At 36.9% G+C, this 22611-nt stretch overlaps 1 protein-coding gene across 3 annotated transcripts in view; it reads right to left on the bottom strand.

Annotated features, from left to right (window-relative positions):
* The window catches only part of Dhrs4 (Dehydrogenase/reductase 4), an 87489-nt gene that overhangs the window by 5963 nt on the left and 58915 nt on the right, over positions 1-22611 (bottom strand). For all 3 annotated transcript variants that reach the window (XM_083143745.1, XM_083143743.1, XM_083143744.1), the window contains exons 2-6: positions 13770-13912; positions 12825-13002; positions 10841-10918; positions 7977-8123; positions 5170-5304 (exon numbers count right to left, since the gene is read on the bottom strand). In XM_083143745.1, coding sequence (XP_082999871.1) covers positions 5170-5304; positions 7977-8123; positions 10841-10918; positions 12825-13002; positions 13770-13894 — 663 coding nt within the window. In that variant the 5' untranslated portion in view covers positions 13895-13912. The remainder of the gene's footprint in view (positions 1-5169; positions 5305-7976; positions 8124-10840; positions 10919-12824; positions 13003-13769; positions 13913-22611) is intronic.

Raw genomic sequence — 22611 nt, 5'->3', positions numbered from 1 at the left:
ACAATGGCCTTTGCCTTGAAAAAAATAAACTGTGTATTTCAGCATCCACTTTATGAAATCATTGTCATTTTATATTCACATCACAATGGTAGAATTTTGCTTTGACTTAATTTCTGCATAGTGTGTTTCGCTGGATGAGTAAGATATTTCCTTATCAACTATCCTCCTTAGAGAAAATGCTTTGTTCACATACAGGGTGACAAAAAAGTTTGGAGACTTTTATAAAATATTTCAACAGCATAAATCCACTCTATAAATATATAGATCTGAATAACTAGCTTCTCAAAAACTTTTATTAGACTAGTAATAACATCAAAAAGAAATAAAAATTGCAATAAGTGTTTGAAGTTGCTTCCTTTTGCCTCAATACATTTGCGAAGTTGTCGCAGAAAATTTTTGACAATGGTCGCACAATGTTCTACAGTAATTTCGTCCCATTCATGTCGTGCATCCACTGATTTGTATGGAACACAAGAAATGTCTCCTCCAAAGTCGACCACATGGCATTTAAGTCTGGCGAATTTGAGAGCCAAATGTCCTGGTTCACAAAACCATGTAACGGCTATTCATGCATTGCAACTGTTGACTGAGCTAAGCCACGCATCAAGTTAACTTTGCAGCAGGTTTTATGTATCAAATTACCCGAGAACTGTGCCTAGAATCTTCCGTGCTAATCTTGCCTCAACCGCTGAGCGGTTTACATCACAGACACTGTGAAAATCTGCAATAATGCCAACTGCAGAACACATCAAAACCCACACATGCAAGTCAAGCAGAATGTATTTTTGCCTTTTTTTGTCTAAATTTTTAAAGTACTTTCTGTGCATAGATTATATAATAAATGTGTCATTACTTAATATAAATCACAAAATATCTTTGAAACAAGAGGGCACATGTATATATTTCGAACACGCAAAAAGAAAAACAAAGGTAAAAGTAAATGACACGTCCCTCTTCAATTTAATGACGAGTTTTTGATTTTGGTTTAGAAAGAAATAAATTTATGAAAAACTTGTTGGTTGCTTCGTTCGCATTACATCCATTATTATACGACACACTTACTTCAAGTTTATACCACCAAAAAAAGCATGATTTGTTATTGGTGATATATACAATGGACAGTGATCAGAACGCTACATTTTAAAAGTAGCTTCGCTACAGCTACAGCTACTCTTCCAAAATGTAGCTTCGCTACAGCTACAACTACATTCACCAAAAAGTAGCTCACTACGCTACTCCTGTTTGGTACTCGCTACTTCGCTACTTTTGCGCTACTTCTCCATAAAAAAAATTAAAAACAACCATATGGATGGGTATTAAAAATCTCCTACTACTGGTAAATAAATTCTGTTATTTATTAATATGATTCCCGTCATTCAATAATTTTGATAGCATTGTCACTTCAGTTACTTATTTTTACTATAGTTTTTGAGAATACCATACCTATGCAAGTGGCATATCAATTCAAATTTGATATATGAATATTGCAATTAGGGTGTTATCCAAATTAATGATTACAACTATACACAAATATAATTTGGTGGGATTACGTATTCATGTTCACATCAACATATTTTTCTTCAGAATAAATATTTCATTTTTTGTAGACTGATAGGAAGGCAACATTTTGAATGAAAAGTACCTGGAGATCTTTGATTACAAAAGGGCCCCAGGTTCGATACCCAGCGGAGGCACATAGTGGTTCGGATCCTGTCTCGATCAGCTTATCTATGCATAAAATGGACTCAAAACAAAAACTAGGAAACACGCCAAGTTGGGAGAATGGGATTGTCCTGCTCCTCCATTCCCCACACTGCTCATCATTCAACATTCTTCCTTGTACTTACAATTAGCGGAAAGTAACAGAAAGCGACTAGATAAGAGAATAATGAAATAAACCATTCATACTTATTGTCATGATTGAGAGAAGTTGAAGAATAGATGATGAGGTAAACAGACGAGGACAAATGGGTGGTGGACTATACCAAAGTGTTCGAAGATTAATATGGAACAGGGATGTACCTATAAAATTCAAGAAGGTAATATATAACACATACTATGTGCCAGTAATTACTGGATCAGAGACTTGGACAATGTCATAGAGAAACAAAAAGAAGATGCGGGCAGTAGAGATGAAATTTTTAAGGAGTCTTTTGGGGAAGAGATAGAATAAGGAATGAGGAGATCCGACAGGCAGTGGGTGTGGTGATGCTTCAGGACAGACTAGATCAGGCACACATGAGATGGTTCGGACACATGAAGAGGACGGATGCAAAAAGACTACCAGTAAGAGCTTACAATGCAAAAGGAGTGGGAATATGGCCAAGGGGGAAACCAAGATGTTGGTGAAAAAAGCAGATAGCAGAGAGTGTTAGGAGAAGAGGACAAGATTGGAACACCGTAGAAAGAGAGGAGTGGTGGAAGACCAGGAAAAAACGAAGAGGCTTGACTTCTATGCCGACCCAGCCAGAGGAAGGAAACGGCGAAGGACGATGATGATGATGAGAATGTCATGATTAGCAAAAGTTACAGGAAAGTAGGAAAAATACATAAATTTGAAAACAATGTATATTAACTAAAGAAAATTGTCGTTTCTGCATACTTTTTGCAATATGATAAAATATATTTAGGAAACTGTCGTGTAAACCTGAGTGTTCTAAACTTGTTGTAATTTTAAAATTTGTGAACAAAAATTATCACGAAAATAATTGTAATTCCAGAAACTGTATATCATTTTTGTAACAATAATTTCTTGCTGGTGAGATTCTGTATACTGACGATGATCAATGCTGTTAATGTACTGAGCCATTTATTGCTGGCTCTATTCCTTTGTCAGTGCAATGGAAAATCCATCGCTCGTTTTTGCACTGAAAGTTATATTTTACACAGCAATTAATGACATTTTGAGTCTCTTACACCATGGATATCCTCAGGATTTGTTCCGGGAGTGAAGCAAACAGGCATGTTTTTCTCCAAAATAGCGATGCAGATAAAAAAACGTAGCTGTTAGCTGGAATATCCATATATGTTAGTTATGTGGATATCTGAATTATTCAGATACTAATTAAATAAATTACGCAGATATCTATAATCTACAATCTAGAAAATCTGTGTCTTCATGTAACAGACTGTCTTAATGAACCTCCTGCAAAATTAAGGGTTATTGTCTATTTTTTCTGACGCTGTTGCCACATTAAATTCACCTCAAAATGCTGAGAAAAATGTAGCTGTAGCGAAATTTTCGCTACAACTACAGGAATTTTGTAGCTTCGCTACCGCTACAACTACAATTTTCAAAATGTAGCGTCGCTACAGCTACAGCTACAAATTTTGTAGCTAGCTACAGTAGCGACGCTACAAGTAGCTCGCTACTTCTGACCACTGACAATGGAGTACATTGTCTGCTACTATTACTCTGTTTGGTTTCAATTTATGAATGACTTCACTAAACCAGGATTCAAATCTTGGTCTGTCCATTTCTTTGTGTTAAACACCCTCCCCTTTTTTGCACGAGACAGTAAACATGCATCTTCAACAAAGCCTTCATTGCCGCCAGTGGGTAAAACAATAAGCCTCCCCTTTCCCGTCGGTTGCTTCAGCTCTGGTGGTGGTTTTGCACGATGGTATCCTACCACGATTGATTCAATGTATGCGTTGACACACGTCTAGTCCAAATAATAAACATGTTTCTTCTCACGGCGATATATTTTAATACCACGGAGTTTCTTTTGTCGTCAAACAACAAACAATCGTTTCCTCCTCCTGAACTCAAACCGCAAATCATTGAACACCCCAGACACAGTTCGTGTGCACATTGACGGCAAATCACCTCATGCTCTGTTTTATTTTGGTCTTGTTGCCGTAAGGAATTTAAAACAACTTGCTCGACTTCAAAGAGCTTTTTTCTTTGGATTATGCCCAAAATAATACTCGGGCAAAACCACATGCTGAACAGGAGACTTCGATTCAGCCATTCTCGCCGCTGTATAGCATGATTAGCAATGAATCAAGATAAACATAGGGTTAAAATAGTGGGATTTGCAACACTGGTATTACTGATTCCACGTGCTTTGCAACGTATTCAGTCTCGCTTGACTCGCTCCTGAGTTTCAGTGGTTCTTCCGTTCAATAGCCATCCCAGTTGGCGAATCTGTGGATCTAAGTTCATCTGCACAGTGACTGCAACCGATCAAGTCCATACCTGCTAATGGATGTATTATTTTGTCTGTATATTACAAATTACGTAACTCTTTTCTTGCAAGTATGGACTTGTGTCAGAATGGAACCCGTCTCAGCAGAACTAAGTTCTGCGTGCACCTTCGGAACTACATATGCAAAAAAAATTCTGTAAAGTTAACTTGATGCACAGCTTAAATGCACTGGAGTCCAGTTTTTCAGAAGCATGAATCCGTCTTCACCAAAGAGCTTCACTGTCCACAGTTCCAAAATGTCAGAGAACAATTTGCTGATAGCTAGTTGATTTTGACATTCTGATTGATGAACATGAAAGACGTTTTTTCCCATCACACAAATGCTGCTCTAAACCATCATAGATGCTGTAAAACGACAGCGAACGACAAGTTTCGCAGCGATGGAATTATGTCCCTTCTTCAGTAGTTGACGGTTGGTAGTTGTGGACATGCTCCATAATGAAAATCATCTCATCAGTAGAAATAATTTTTTGAAGATGGTCACCAGCGACTAGCCAAAGCAAATGACGAGCTTTTCCCAATCGTTTTTGTTTAATTTCTTCGGAGAGAAACTGAACCCGATCACACTTTCTAGTCTAAAATTAAACTAGAAATTTTAAAAAAAGCAAACATTAAAAAATAAATAATAATTACATTATAAAAATAGGCCAAAACAAGTCTCTAAACTTTTTCGCCACCCTGTATGTTTTAATTTATTTATTATTATTATTATTATTATTATTACACACTGCTAAATGCTACATTCTTTGTTTCCTTTGGTCTAATTTGGTGACCATAGGAGGTTGCCAAATCTGAATTTTTGTCTCCTACAGGTTAGGAAACGTTCTGTAGCCTCTGACAAAGTAGTAAATTACAAACTTTAGAACTAACATATTTTTTTTTCTCACCATTTACAACTCAAAAATTCATTTGCAATTCAACTTGTAATAACAAATCAGTTTTGACAACATGAACTTACTGCAGCTGAAAATTTTGTCTTAATTATTCCAGGTGCCACACAGTTTACTCGGATATTATCAGATGCCAGGTCCACTGAAGCAACTTTTGTCATTCCAAGCAATGTTGTCTTGGTAATTGAATATGCTCCTAATAACTGAAAAACAAATGACAAATATTAATTCATTGAAGGTAATGTGTGAAACAGTAGGGATGGACTGACACAAAATTTTACCTGATAACGACAACCGAAACATATTCTATGGATCCATTATTAAATGATTACTGTATTTTTCATTCACTTTGTTAATTACTGTATGTGGAAATTAGACTGAGAGGATATCACTTTGAACCAATACTCACAGATAACAATGCTTGAAAATTGTAACAATTAAAAGTTCAAAATATGTATTATATTAGTGTATAAGTATTTCACTCCAATCATAAGCATCTCTTTACCAGACTTATGCTTTAAAATATTCAAGAATCACATGAGAATATTAAGTATCTGCCATGTATACATAAAATCCATTATTTTGCGCAATGCTGGTGCAATTGCTTGATTGCAATGGATTTCTGAATGGTTAAAAAAACAAAAAAACAAACAAAAAAAACACCATGTATAAACATATTTATATTTTATTTATTTGTATGATTCATGAAACATATTGAAAAAATATAATCCAGGAAATTTACAAGTATTAGACCTTCTTCTTGCATAGCAGCATTTCTTCAAATATATTCTGTCAGCACTATATAAAGATAAATATGAAGAGAAGATACTGACGGTTGGCAACCTATATGAATCTGGATTTTCTGAATCAAAGTTAGTGGAGTAATACTTGATGAGGTGTGTTTTTTACAGACAAATTTTAGAGTTTAGAAAGACAAAAGACAAAGGTTCCTCTGTACATGTGCACAAATGCCATGAAGGCATAAGGGGTGACATTGAGGTACAGAGCTCCACATATTCTTGATCTCAGCCATAGTTGTGATGACGTGTTTCGTGTTTCATCATGCCACCTTTAACCCCCAGGTACCCATTTATGAGACTGGGTGGGCCTCAGAGCCGCACAGACACAGGGAAATGACTGGAAAATTTCCAGGTCCAGATCGCCTGCCCGGAATTCGAACCTGGGTCTTTCGCATGGTAGCCAGATGCTCTACCAACTGAGCTACCGCACGTGATGTCTTTAGAAACATATGTATTGTATATTCATTTTTCAGGAACTGCTCATATATCATATGAGCAGCATACAATTAAAACTTAATAACATACATTCTAGATAAAGCGTAACTTACAACACATGCCATCATTTCACTAAGTAGCAGAAGTTACAGAGCGACCACAAAAGAAAATTCTGTGAAAATCCTCCACGCATTTTCCCCTTCATCCATTCAACTGGGGCCATAAAGAAGCAGGCTCCACTTTGTCCCTCCCCTACATGCAGGAGTACGGTGCAGAAGACTCACGGGTCTGTGCAGGCTCTCTTGCCTGTGGTTCCACCATACAAAAAGGTCCCGTTTTGGCATGTACTAACTTCTTTTACTCAAGCTTTCACAACATCATGTGGCTTCTTCAGGAGTTAGGATAAGAATCAAATTGGTTGCCTAGCTGACAATTAGTAAAGATGGCCACACTTCCTTTTTACTAATTGTCAGCTAGGCAGCCACAATGATACTTGTCCTAACTCCTGAAGAAGCCACATGATGTTGTGAAAGCTTGAGTAAAATAAGTTAGTGCATGCCAAAACTGAACCTTTTTAAGTTCTGTTACTTAGTCGACATTCTGTTTGAAACTGATTTAACTAGGGATGTGACGAAGCTGAAAATTTACCGATGCCGATGTACTCACCGATAATTTTTGGAACCGATACCGATGTCGATATTTAACCGATTCCGATACATAAGATTATTAAACAGAAATAGGATGTTATTTTCAGCATGACAAAAATACATTTTCTATGTACATTTCTATTGCATATCATATGTATATACATATATATTCTCAAGAGATGCGAATGTACATTTGTATCTACAAAATGTGGTTATGTGAACCTTTAAGAAGAACATGGATTCTCAAGAGATTTTACAATTAGTACACAAGCAGTTCTTTGAAATGCAAAATGAATTCCTGTTCTGCCAGATTCAACTTCAGAAACACGAGATTTGGAAGCACTTCAGCAAGCAACCTACTTCTTCTCTTATCTCAAGTCTGTTCAGCAACAATGAACACTCAATCACTGAATACTGATGCGGCAGGTATGCCCAAGTATTTTCTCAGGATTTGCTTCAGGTTTGAATATTCATTTTTGAATTTCCAATACAACAGCAGATCCTAGTTCAGCAATGTACTGTTTTATTTCCGATTTATAGTTAGGTTGATCCTCTGCAATAATTTTATTACAAAAACTCTACAATAATTACGAATCATAACCAAATTTTTAATAAATCTTACAAAACTAAAATATAAAACTTAGAAGGTAAAAACTCTAGTATAATCTGTACCGGTTTAAATATCGGATTTTTGCCGATTCCGATGTGTCAATTTCGGCAGATTTTCATACATCCGTAATCGGATTCAGCACATCCCTAGATTTAACATTGGATCCAGTTTCTGCACAAAAGCAGCCACTAATTGGCAGAAACATCTATGTAACGCATACGACACAACACAAAGGACAAACTTAATGGTGTTATTTTTCTAGGATCCATACTTTTGTTGGTTATTAAATATTACTCCTGAGCCTCCCATATATAGTAATACATAATTCAATAGATTTCCAACATCCACTGGTGTCATTCACAAAATATTTACTAAAATCTTACATTGAGTGGTTGATAGCCTGCAATTGATGCAATGTAGACTACGGAACCTCCACCTCTTTGCCGAATGTAAGGAACAGCTTCTTTCGTCAAAAGAAATCCTGCTTTCACATTTATTTCAAACAATTTGTCCCATGCTCTTTCTTCCATCTGAAAATAAAAAGATACAATTTTACTTCTACCCTGAAGATGAGTGTAGCTCTCGTTAGCTTGGAAGTTTTTCTACAACTCACACGAGAGAATCTTTTCATCAGCAATGGATAATTTATTTTGTAATTCGACTGTCATGCCTTCATATGTACGAGAGAGAGTATATTGGTTTTTGCTTTTTATCTAGTAGATTTCTACATGTAAAGTTGCACAAGTTTGATGTAGTTGAACATAGACCCATTGCTGATCTACATATATTTTGAAGTCTGAGTTAGCGCCTGTATACCTCCAGAAGAAGAATATTTGGAATCTCTGTGCAGTCACTTATGAGCCACTGTGCCTGCAACCTGAAATCATTGTCGAACTTCCTCTTCTGTTTGTAAGAATGCTGGTGTGGTAAACATGCACGGTGATATTGAATGTGTTCCAGATGGCAATAATCCATTACTCTTCACTGGTGTTAAGTCTATGGCGCCATCTTTAAAATGAGAAATATTGTGTTTTGAATCTCTCCTGATCAGTGTTGCAGCTGTGAGGTCATTTTATAAATAACAGTTGATCCCTGATGTAAATTTGTTCTATAATTTTGTATAATAATGCACAAAAAAGATGGAACTGAAATACCATGTGAAGCTTTCAAGAAATCTTACGTTAATTGTTAACCACATGGTACTGGGAAACCCTTTTCCCATCTGGTCACTAAAGGTTAAGGGCACTTTTGGACTGAAGCAACAATTGACGAACAACATGTTCTTGCTCAGAAACCAATAATAATAATAAATGTAACATTTTGAACAAAGCAACATGACAAGCTGCAACATGAACATTGCATGTAACTCAGGCTGGGCCCTTTCTAATTGCATTGCATTGTTTCGTATTGGCCTACTTGGCATGCACAAGTAGACTTGTAGACTGAAGAAGTCCACGTACCTTGTTACTTTGGGGTGAAACCCATGTCGCTTCAGTCTGAAAGCTCCCTTACCAAATAACACTGACTGCTTCTTTTTATAAATAAAGGGTTCACATCACAAGTGGCCTAACTCCATTCAAGACAGTTTTGAGAAAAAGGCACATTTAGATAGCTTAGTCCTGTGTTTAGCTATTGGAACACAACCATAGTGGTGCCTCTGTGAGCAAGAACTTGAAACTTAGAAGATACTTCTTGCACTGAAATGTTGATACTTCATAGAATATATCATGTAACAGAATTTCCATGAAAAGTGTAATTACGCCATTTGTGCTCTGAATCCTTCAAATATCAAAAGACGGAAATTTGAGACTGCTTTTGACTTTTGTGAAAAGTGGTTGACTAGCTACAAGAGGAATGCAATAAACTGCAAATCTTGTTCAATTTAAATTTTGTACTTTTTTAATCATTATCGAAATGAAAAAGCATCTTTCACACATTAGTATTTTTCTTTTTTGATTGAGGTATAGTTTGATAAATAATACATTAGGTACTAAATGATACTGAAGTGAAGGTCGAGTTTTGAACACCGATACTGTCTTCAAACTGCACAGGAGGTCTGTGTGCTGGATTGTTGTAGGACGAGGATAAAGATTAGCATTACGCTTATACGAGTATTATATTACTGGTCCTCCTTGGAATGTAAAACTTCCGATGATGTAGAAAAACATATGAACAGGCTCTATATTTCATTTGCGGTTGGAAAAGTCAAAACATCCATTTGATTAGATGTAACTTAAAATTGAAATTCCCTCTCCATAAGAAATATATGTGATCCTGTAAATACTTTTTCAATTTCACAGATCATATCTAGCTTAATAATCAACTTTAAAAACCACTTCCACTTCCTACATGGAAGAAATTCATGATCTCTTTCGCCTCTGTCGCTTTTTAAATAGTAGTTCACATTTTGACATTATTGAAATATAGAGTAAACCCTCGTTAACACAAACTCGCTTAAGACGAACACTCGGTTAACATGAACAAAATGTTGGTCCCGGCAGGGATGTATTATATCTTATAGTAAGTTTTGTCGGTTAACACGAATTTCGGTTACCACGAATTACGAACTGTTGTTTAGATCTCATTTAACACGAACTTTCAAAGTTTTTCCTTTGTCTTTCCTCTGCTAGGTATGTAAGAAATCGCTCAACAATCTCTATCATCTTGTCAACAATCAACTTATACAGTATTGTAACCAACAAATTCAGATCAACAATGTGTTCAAATGTGTTTTTCTATTCTTTAAAACATAGCCAGTACGAGAAATATCAAGATTAAAACTTGGGTGCAATTGCTCGACAATCGCGATCATCGCGTCAACAATGAGCTTATACGTATTTAACCAACAAATTCAGTTGTGTGTTCAGATGTGTTTTTTTATTCTTTAAAAAGTACGATAAACATCAAGTTGCATGCAGTAAGACGGGAGTCATGGCCAAGAGGAAGCAGATAGGCATAGACCTGCAAACAAAACTGAAAATCCTAGAGGAAGTAGAAATAAAATTTGAGTCCCCGGTTAGCATGAATTTTTTTAACACGAACTATTGACTTTTCGGTCCCTTGGGATTCGTGTTAATGAGGGTTTGCTGTATGCCCACCTGGTGCAAAATTGTCCCTCGTAGCCTTAAGTAGTTTTATTTAAATTTATCATGAATTAAATTGTATGCAGAATTCCAGAATTATTTTGTACTTAATGCAAACAATCTTACAGAAAGTTAAAAAGAACCTGAGTGATCTATTCACTTACCTCAAAAAGCGGAGCTAGAGAAGGGTTTGTGCCAGCATTGGAAACCAAGATATCGATTCCTCCAAATTTCTTCACAGTCTGAAATAGAATGAGAAATTATGGATATGTCTGATCTTTAAAATGTGCATAACTGCAGCTGGATATTACATAATACAGTGGAACCCCGATTTTACTTTTTGAATTTGAAATTTTGGGTGCATCAGCACTTAGGCTATTTTGAACCAGTCACATTATACGGGGGCCAGCCCCTTACCGTTACAAATAACAACTCTAATGTTGCATAACTAAAATCTTAAAATATTCTGACTTAGGTTAAAAGCTGCAGTCCAGGATGTACTATGTGGAAGTGAAGTTGACGTTTGGGTGCCTATGTGGAAGGTACCCTTACAACCCCCCCCCCCCCCCCCGAATTTACTTCAGCAGCGAGAGTCCCAGCCGAGTGCCATGCTAAAGGATATGATGTTTACCTCGATTTTACGTTTGACAAAACTTTGTTTTCCCACTTTATACGTTTTCTTCTCAAAGCTAGTTCGTGTCATAAATTTGCAAGAAGACGTGTTTTCCAACAGAAGCAGCCTTTTCCCCATCCCATTCTATACCAAAAGTTTTTCATGAACCGCACGACCATGGAGGTTCGACCTGTTCTTTCACTGATGGCAAGGGGGAGGGGAGGGGAGAGGTGATCCTGCGTTTGCCGTTTTACAAGGTGGAAGCTAAAAATAAAGCGGCCATGTGGTTGAACAGAACAGACAATGCCTTGAATGGGCTTGGGATTGTCCTGCAGGTACTTGTTTTGTTTCGCCATGCCGGGAGGAGGGGGTGGGAAGTATTCTTATCGCTGCAAATCCTAGCCAAGTGGAAGCAGTGGTTTCCAGCAGGGAATTTTCACAAGAATTTAGCAACCAAAAACTATAGGAAAGGGAAAAAGGGAGAAATATCCAAAATGTGCAAGGAACAGGGAAATTAGATGTCATGCACTACACAATTGCTTATTTTTGACTCACGGTTGCTTCTGTTCTCTTCTAGTGAGGTACAGTAACCCCCCTGACTTACGTAATACACTTACTTGCATTTAACATCCTAAGACCTGAGGAGCTAAATAATAATATTGGTGATTTTGCAAATGTAACAGTTATTTAGCAAATAATCCTGGACACTATTTATATGGGATGAAAACTTATCGATTCTGTCCGCCCCACTCCCAAAGTTACGCCCACCAAAACAGAAAGAATGGCAAACTATCTGGTTCTAGAAAGAAACATTATGCTTGTTGCTTTGAGTCCACTTTATGCAAAGAAAGGCTAATCAGGACTGGACTTAAAAGTTTAAAGTGGGATCCAAACCACTATGTGCTTCCACTGGGTGTCACAACAATAACCCCTTGATTACAAGGGCAACAGCATTACCACTACGCCATTGGAGTGGCACGAAACATTATGTAACTTTTTTACTGATTTGTATTTTACAATTAAGCATGAACAAATCCATAATTAGTTGTTGTGCAGATTACTCACTGATTTCAATTCAAAAAGTATTCTAAAATACAAATACTATTTTGTGCTTGCAATTCGTGAGTATCTGGTTTTCCAATACACGAAGTTTCCAAACCTGTTTCCTTGTTCCTGGAATTTTGGGAGAAAAGTATTGACGTGGCTATGGCGTATTTTGGATAGCCTATGTAACTTAAGAACCTGAAGAAAGGAACAGTTGTTCTCGAAACGTTGTTGATTGGAAACCAGATACTCACGAATCGTAAGTACAAAGAAGTTTTTGTATTTTAGAATACTTTTTGAATTTAAGATTCATGAACAATACTGCCACTTTTGTCTAATAGCAATGAGGATGACTGACGATTAATGACATTGAATAACGGACACTCAAAAAGAACAGCCAGGCCCAGGGCAGGTATTAAACTTGAGATCGTCAGTTTCAAAACTGAAAATTGACCACTTAACACATTCGAACACAGAGTCGAGGTACATACCTCTTTGAAAAGCTTGTCCCTGTCTTCAGCTTTTGCCACATGGCACACAAGTCCACTGACATTTAATCCCTCCTTGGTCAATTCTGAAACAGCATCTGCAACGTTCTTCTCCTTCCTGCTGCTTATCATAACTTTTGCCCCATCTTGAGCCAAGCGACGGGCGATCGCAAATCCAATACTAAAAAAGATACAATTTCAATGGAATGCTGCTTCTTTAACAGTGTGCACTACTTGTTGCTCAAGAAATACAGCACATTTGTCTATGATTTTATTGTTCTGAAACAAATGTTGTTGACAGTTAAGAAAGCGGTGATGCAATTGTTATACATTTTCTTCTAGCCAGGGTGTGGATTTTTTTATGTATGTAGTCAAATATGATTCGTTGCCACATCATGCATGAACCAACCCTCATTATGTTTTTCAAACCATAAAGTAAACTATACAAATCACAACATTCAATCTTCAAAAGAAGCAGTAAGCATTGAGGTAGTACAGATGCTATCTTCAATTGCTTTTAACTACTGACAAATGCACTTTAAAAAAATGTTCTGACAGTTTTCTTTAAAACAAGTTGGTATCAGTTTTTCAAGAGAAACATACACGCCAAAAAATAGCGAAATTCATAATATTGAAAATTCATGAACTGGTTCATTTGACATGGTATTACCTGTAGGTGTTGCCTTTGCCACAAAATGTGGAAGAAATCAAGCATACAATTGTGTGTGATTCATGGCAACAGAGATGTGCTGGGAAAAATACAGCAAGAGGTTGATAACAGGCTGGACATTTACTGATTTACACATGATTCACTTATCAAATCTTTGTGATGTGAAAACAAACCTGAAGACTTTTTTTTAACAATATGCACATGAAAGATAACACGACTGACTAATAATATCTGAGAATCACACATTCCAGTTTCACTTCTCCAGTAATTGCCCTTACCCATTCGTAGAGGCTGTAACAACAGCAACCTTCCCTTCTAATTTTGAGCTTGTAGAAGCTGCACATGTCTGAAATTTCAGAGCTCCTTGGACTACAGAACCCCTTTGGAACAGGCTTCTGATCATGGCTGGACTTGGTGAATTCTGAAATTTTAGATGTACGTGAGTATGAACATGCATAATTGTTGATATTATATACACTAATATTCTTACTCTTAATAAGTTTTTTTTTAAAAAATTTAGTATTACTTTTCTTACACTTTTTGGCTAACTGTGAAGATTTGTTGAATTTGATGAAGGGACCAATGAGCATGCTGGGATATGAACCTGGGAACTTCGGTGGTGAGATTGGAAGTCGACCAGGTAACATGCTTGGTCACTGAGCTAGCACACTGTTCATAACAAATAAAAAGCTGTCAATCATTCAAACGCAAGTTAAAGTAGTGTCATGGCCAGAATTTGAACACACAACCCTGACATTCCTTGGCATACTACAGAGTAACCTTGAGATTTTTTCAGTCTGCAATACAAATTGTTGTGTACATTACACATTACTTCTAATCTTATTACTATTGTCTGTCTACATAAATACACACACAAAATAAACACACACTCTTCTTGTGTGAACACTACAGTAAAATGTGTATGTGCTTGTAAGAACTGCAAATCAAAATAAAAGTAATATTCTTAATGCAAAGCTGTTAACCCCTTGAACCAAAATCAGTGTAGACATTATTTTACCTTGTACAGGGTGATATAGGGAAGTGTCCTCATTTTTGGATAAACATTACACAGTTAATTCTACACCAAACTGTATATAAGAGTTATAGTCAGGAGTATGTACACATTTTTGTAGGTTCATATTTTAGAGCATTTGTAATTTGGTTATCTAACATCACTTTTCTGCCACTTTTGGTCAGAATTTGAACTCCCAACTTCCCATTTCCACATGCCCGTATACAATACTGGTAACAGTTTCATACATCGGAGACACATTTCTTCAATTTTACACAAGAAACTACTTACGGAAATGAGTTTCTCCAAGGTTTACAACCTTCGTAGATATATATTCTTCCTAAAACTTCATCGTACAATGCAGAAAAACAATAAATAATCACTTTTCATGTAATAATATTGAGCATTTTGGGAAAATCGACAACATCATGCTATTGTTTCCAAGATGTACCTGCAGATGGCTCTAGCGTCGGAAGTCACGCGATCTCGCTAGTGGAATCAGGGTTTCCAAACGTGCGGTTTTTTGTCGAGAAAGGAAAATGGTTTTTAAATGAATTTAGGGGTGAAATGGGTGCTAATGGAACCTAACCTAACCTCGTGTGAATGGTTCGTGGGGCTACCCGTGGATGGTTTTTGGGGCTAATGTCAATGGTTTGTGGGGCTACCCATGGATGGTTTTTGGGGCTAACGTCAATGGTTTGTGGGGCTAACGTCAATGGTTTGTGGGGCTAACGAACAATGTTTCATCAAAATGTACAATTTCCAGACGTGATCCCCGGTTTTTTACAACTTTCATGCACAATAGAGTTGGAAACATTGATATTCAAAAACAAAAGAAGCGTTACCATTCGCAAAGCAAGCGATATCGCACCGTGACGTGCTTTCCGTAGCATTAAGGAAAATGGTTTATTTTAGCAGAAAAAGTGTTTGTTTTCATGCAAAAAGCATAATGGCACCTTCCACTATGTTCCGCAATACATAATTGGTAAGTACTAACCACAAGAAAGACAAAATATCCGATTTAAATGTGTCTCCGATGTATGAAACTGTTAATCAATATTTATATTTTTAAAGGAATTTTACAATATTTCAGGCACTATTGATTCATAAGTGAATATCCTCCTACATGGTGACAACCATAATAAAATACAAAAACAACAACATAAAAACCATTGTTATGAACAGGTGAGAGTATGCTGTATCCTGCATATAAGTGAATATATCAAATTAACATGACGTCCAATAAAACAGTGCTAATATAAAATCACTGAAATATATATCAAATTACCACAACAGATAAACAGTGACAAAACATATCTATTAGAAAGAAAGATTTAATCAAATTGCCTAACCTACCTATCACAACCAAAAAAGTAAATGGAATTTGAAAAATTATTTTAGAAAATGGTTCTGTCCTTACAATTGGCTGTGCTGTAACATTTGATAATTGTCTCAGCCAGTACAATTGACCCTCTGTACTCCCCTCAAGAAAGTGAAATATTTTGCATGGTTTAAGATTATGTTGTTCATGAATGTTTTCCTTTTTTTAGCTTGTGGAGATGTGCTACTGTGAAGTAAAGTACATCTGTTACCTTACCATGAAACGCAGGGACGGCGACAGGGGTGGGCGCGCCCACCCAAAAATTCCTGTGCCCACTCGATTGCCCACCCAATCAAATTCACTAAGTACATATACTTAGAGATATGTGAATGTTGCAATAAATTAGTGTATTCTGGTGTTCATTACAAGTACTAATGAATATTATCATATTATCTATACTAGAAATGTTCACATATCATAATCCCATAAAAAGCTGATTTAACTTTGTCATTAGAAAGCAAAAGGAATTACTAGAGATCTTGAAACAAGAAAACTGTGACCAACTGAATACTTCTATGATTAGAAGCAGCTAGTAGGCTTAGGGGGCGCAAATTATGCAGGGTATGGTCAAAACGAGATCAGGATTTAGAGTGAGCTTGAGGGCTGCAGCTCCGGGCCTTCACTGGGGGGGGGGGGGGAACTGCTTTAAAAAGTACCACATAAAGAAAAAATTAGCGGATGTGATGTAAAAATGTAGAAATACGTATAACTAACCACCTCATGTAGCTTGGCGAAAAGTTATAACTGAAACTGTGGAGGGGAGTGGGGTGGGTCTTGGTGTTGTAAGCTCTGGGTCTTAACATATATCAATCCCAGCCTGCGTATGAACTCTAAATAAACAAATAAAAACCTCAGTGTTGCTTCCTCCAGCAACTCAATAAATTATTTCGACTTTTAATTATTTCTACATTGAAATTCCAGAAGTATCTCTTTCTTTATTTTATTACAATTTTTATATTTCATTTTGAAATATCTACATGGTATTCAAAATAACAACTTTGTATTCGTTCTATTACTAAATACTAATAAGAAGCAATCACAATAACCACTACAATACCGAGGTATATTAATTTTGATGTAATAGTTATGTGGATTTGGATAAAGCAACAGAATTATTGAATTGATAATGGGTGGCTAATTCTTTTTAGAAATCCTAGTTCCACACATAAATTTTGCCTATCAGTTACGTAATCATGTGATTTTTCTTGTGATTAACTTACTTAGAATTAAAAGAAGAAGGGGTGGGTTGGAAGGAAAGCTTTGTTTTGAGGACGTCAGAGAACTAATCAATCACGATGAGAATGGTTTAAACTTTAGAAGCATCAGAGGTTTAGCCGAAAAGTTCAACAGAACCTGTAGATGCAGATGAAGTAAAGAAGAAAAGGTATGTCACGAAGTATCCATAACAAAATTTTGTTTCTTTGTTTTTAAGTCGAATTTTATGCTCAGATAGGCTAATCGGGACTAAACCTACAGTTTAAAGTGGAGTCCGAACCAGTGTGCATTGTGCAGAACCTCTTCATTATAAGGCGACAACGTTATGCCATTGGAGAACAAATATACAGAAAAACTCACAGGGAATGTGTTATATCACCACCATAAAAGATGCGTTCATGTAGAGCCCAAAACATATATTTCTGCCGTGCGATGCGCGACACAACTCAAGAAGCAGTGTTGCTAATGGAGCAGATAGAAAAATTGCTGCAGTGCGCCGATGCACAGCTGTTACGTACAACAAGAAAATTAGAGAATTCAGGTCTATCCAACGTTGAGTTTTAAACGTCATGCATTATACCAGAACTAGGATTAATATGTACTAACAAGTTGCTTTGTATGTAGCTACATACATATGGACTAAAAATTCGCAAAATAGACTAACACATACGTAAAATTACCAAAAATGCAGCAAAGAAGACTTCTTCGTAGTGATTCTTATTTGAGTGATTTCAAACAAAATAAACACTTTATTATTTTCCATTGCATTAATGCACTGGTGGCATTCTAACTGTTCACTCCCAAAACCCGTCTACACTGCAACGACAGATAATACACGACCGACACTACCACTGCTTTGAGAATTAATAACATGCGAACCCGCGACAATTGGACCACAACACTCCTCCTCAAGCAGTATTTGCCTCTCTGTGATCGACGACAGTCAGTTGCCTTTGTTGTACACTTACAAACGATGCCGGCTTCCACAACAATAACGAGTACATATACTGTCACTAGACGATAAGCTGCGCAGCTTTTTTTTTTCTTTTTTTTTTGTGCCATGAACTTGTCACTCATCAAAGCATGGCAATTTTAATGCAGAAAACAATATGCATCGCATTAAACAGCAAAAATGACAGCCTACTCTATGCCACTTCTACAAGAACACGTGCCGGAGCCAAGAGTTGAAATGCTCATAGAGCCACATAATTTATTTCTTTTGAACAATTCCAAAATTATAAAATATGAACAATTTGTGAATTTCCCGAGCTTGGCTATGCAAGGTTTTTGATTTCAACTTTGACAGAACTGGAGTGATTATGGAATTTAACGTTCATTAACAAACACGCACTTTCACATACACACACGGAATACACGCACACAACGTCAAACTGGCCAAATACTTAGTATAAAATAAAAATATGGTGTTTCCAATCCAACAAACTCACCGTCACTTTTAACTGCCTTTCTCCTTCCGTGACAGAAATAGTGCTTCATTATTACAGTTGGCAACACTAGTTACTAGCTAGCCAATGAACATGCACTGCATAAAAGAAGCAACCACTTCGCCATGCTATATTGCCACATTACCGTCCCTGCCGAACGGTGTGAACCGCGAGCTGGAGCGCTATTCAATTGTTTTCAATGATGTTTGCGCGAGTGTGTCCAGGAATGGAATGACAATATGGCAACAATGGCGAGCAGCGTAGAACACGTGATGCTAAGAGAGAGGGAGACGAAACGAAGATTGGTATGTGCGCAATGGCAAAGATATGTGTGTTGCACTCTAAGAGGGTGTATTACCAGAGACAAATATTTGAGACTTTCTGAGAACAACATTATTGTTCAGGGAGTTAGCTGCCTAATGAAACTCCACTTTTGGAAGAGGAAGTTGTTGCTGATTCGACTGATTTTTTCTATGTGAAGTCACTTTTCTGCTAATTTGGCTAATGGCGACGATGAGGTTCAATGGTGATAAGTGAAAGTGACGAAGGACGAAAACAAATACACGCAGACACTGAAAATATAACCCCCCACAAATTATTATTTTGACTGTGGTTCCAGGTGCCAGAGACACGTTCACCTGCAAGATTAAAGTTTCCAGGGTATACTGCGCAGGAGAGAGGTTGACATTTGAGCGCTTTCGAAAAGGTCACGCCATACAACCCAAGTCGTCTGTGAAAAATATATGAATTACCGGGTATACTGATCAATTTCGATTAATTCCTTGTGTCCAAAATCACATTCTACAAAATTTAAACTATTTGTTACCTCAGTGCATGTGTTTACCTAACCATACGTGTATCACTTCTCCCGCATGAGTAACGAAGACTTACTTCAGAAAACCAATAACAACTTAGTTAACAAATTTTTCAATGTAACTTGATTATTACTTTTGGGCGATAATTTGTCAAAATAGTCTTTCATAAGCCTGGGTATACTATGCAGAATGAACAAAGAATTGGTTTATCCGTGTGTGTGTGTTTACATTCCCAATAAGACATTAATTTTAATCCAAATATCCAGGAGGAGCGAGGGGGGAGTTCCCCACCCCCGCCACATTTTGCCACTTGTTGCACCCGCACTATGACCTCTTAATGCTAAGACTTTTCTAGCAAAAAAGTAAACTGTCCTTGCCCCCAAGTTTTGGCAGCCGATAGCCGTTACTGCAAACATTCAGATACATTTGTCAGTTGTAATAACCTTGTAAGCCAAGAAAAGTGACCCCCAAGTTTCAGTCAAAAACTCATATGATGAAAATAATATGATCAGAAAACATGCAATTAAATTACGAAAAAGTAATTTAATTCTTCACCATTGTCTACCATCATAATTTCTATCACTGTCGCCTAATATATAAAGTGGAGTAGGTATGTTCCTTGTATTTTGGCACTTGAAGGACAAAATGTGATGCTACCAATTAACATTTATTTCACTAATTACATTGACATGAAGGAAATAATGTGATTAGAATGTATGGCTGCGCGCACACAAACACTTCCTGAAATAATTGTGTCCATCGGAGACAAAGAAGTGGATCAACATGCGAGAATAGATTAGAATAGAATGAGGCACCGAACAGACACACACGTACATGTGATGTGTGTGTGTGCATGAAGAATGGAACGAGAGAAAGTGAAAGGGAGAAGAGGTAACAAGCTGAGAAAGAAAGATATAAGAAGGCATTAGGGAGTAAAACAGAAAAGATGAAAAGGAAAGGGAAAAGAAATGAAGGGAAATGGGGAGTGGAAGACAGAAGGGGATACATATGCATGTATGTCGTACATAATGTGTCTTTCATGCATATATATATATGGCCTTACATTTATGCCTGCCCACCCTAATCTATCAATGTACAGCTTCTGCCCACCCGGTCGAAAATTTCTGGCACCGCCCCTGATGAAACGGAACAGTCAAAACGGCTTTGTGGAAGTGAATATAGCACCCAAGGTGACATTCCACCACAATAGCAGCTATAAGTTTATGTCATTAGGTTAGGAGTGTTAGGTTTGGAGTTAATAGCAATTTCCGATGTGTTCTTTCACTAATTTAGTGTGGATACAAAAGGGTTTTACTAAAAAAAAGTGGCAAACCACAGCTGGAACATTCTACTGGTCCCAATTGAAATTAATTGAATTCTATTGGAATGGATCGGCTTTAATTGGAATCTCAACTTAAACCAATTGGAAAATCAAGACAATTTCCAACTGTAAGTTTGTATATATTGTAGAATGAATATGTTATCAATTCATTTATTGACTCAAAGCATAGGTACTTTGATTCTTGACACCACATTCCCTGTGATTTAGAAGTTCTTTGAAAAAACAGCACACTTGAACTGAATTTATTCTCAATTCTAATGCTTACTACTGAAGTCAGATTTATCTTAATAAATACCTAACAAGAACTCTTTCTTAAGAACCAACTTGACCTTAAAGGAGCTAGTAGTTGGAATAAATGTTCACATTAATTCTTGTTTTTGCAATATGAAATTTCCATGGTTATTCATTCTTATGTGCATGTAATGCAATTGGAAAAATGAGCAATCTTTTGATCAACTAAGTCAACCTCGACAGTGTTTTGTTTGTTTATCACTTTTTCAAGTGTTGTGGGTCAGATTCTTTGTTTAACCCTCGGATGAATGTCACTTTTTTTTTTTCCAACTTTACATATGTGGGGTCAATTTGACCCCAATACAATTATGCATTGAAATAAGTACGACAGAGTAAATAGTTCAACTAATATGGTTTATTGATCAATAATTTCTCTGAATATAACATAGGAAACAATTATCCTTTTATTATTGTTATTATTTAAGTCCCCCCCTAAAAAATTACAATTTATTGACAATTTACTGTTCTACATATTAATGGTAGTTACACTTCGTTCGCAATTATCAGAGCTTCAGTTGACCTGAGGAACAGTATTTTAGAGATAACACAATACAGCACTAATTATTTTATCTAGAACAAATAAATTTAAAAAAAATAAAAATTAAAAAATAATAGAAAATGAATAACAAGAAGAATGTGCGGGCCTCTCATGGCAATTAAATACACCTCACTCGCATTCTGAGCACACCACAACCACACTGCTGTGGATCTTGCACACAGGTTTCACACATCTTCTGCAACGTTCCGTCGTCTTCCTGTCCTCTTGTCTTGTGCAGACCTGGCATCTTACTCTTTTCTTTGAAGATCTATCCTCCAGTCTCTGGGCCTGCCTTACTGCGCCGCAAAGTTTCATTGCCTCGGTTACTGGTTTCTTCAGGTTCAATCTTTGGCACCTCTCCCGCATGAGAGGAAGAATCAACTCATTCACCAACTCGATAAGGAACATATGGCGTCTGTGACTGACGCCTGAATGGTAATCAGAATGCTGTGACAAGTAGCATGTGCGTGCATTGAGAACGCCTACATTGATTACATTATAGAAGAGGGCCATTGGCCATCGACGTGTCTGTCTTCTGCAGGTGTATGTTTGAACCAGTTTGTCCATGGCGTCCACTCCACTCTTTGTTTGGTTGTAAAACTTTATGACTTCTTCTTAGAATCATCATCAATGTGTATGTCATGATGAATGGTGCTGAGTAGAATGACATTCTTGTTTTTCTTCGGCACGTAGCTTACCAGGGTCTCATTTTCATGGAAGGCGAATTGTGATGTGCAAGGGTGTCTTGTCTTGATATTGGTAAGTGCAGGTGGGACTTCAATTTGTTCTTCTTTACTGTCCAACAATGGTTACATTTTGTAACAGGAGATCGATAGCCAAGTCATGAATTGTAAAGAATTGGTCACTTGTGATATTTCTCCAGAGTTCCGCAGTGTGTAGCACAGTTTCTTCACGACATTGAAACGAAGTTCTTTTGAACTGGCTCTCCTGGCTGTCGTCCAAAGTAGATTAGACTGTCTTTGCCGTAAAAGTTATCAGCATCGCACAACCAGAAGATCTTGATGCCGTATTTGGCCGGCTTACTTGGCATGTATTGCACGAACTTGCATCTCCCACGGAA

The sequence above is a fragment of the Lepisma saccharinum genome, chromosome 22 (genome assembly GCF_977018435.1).
Source record: "Lepisma saccharinum chromosome 22, izLepSacc3.1, whole genome shotgun sequence".
Classification (NCBI taxonomy): Eukaryota; Metazoa; Arthropoda; class Insecta; order Zygentoma; family Lepismatidae; genus Lepisma; species Lepisma saccharinum.
This window is presented reverse-complemented; position numbering and strand designations above follow the sequence as displayed.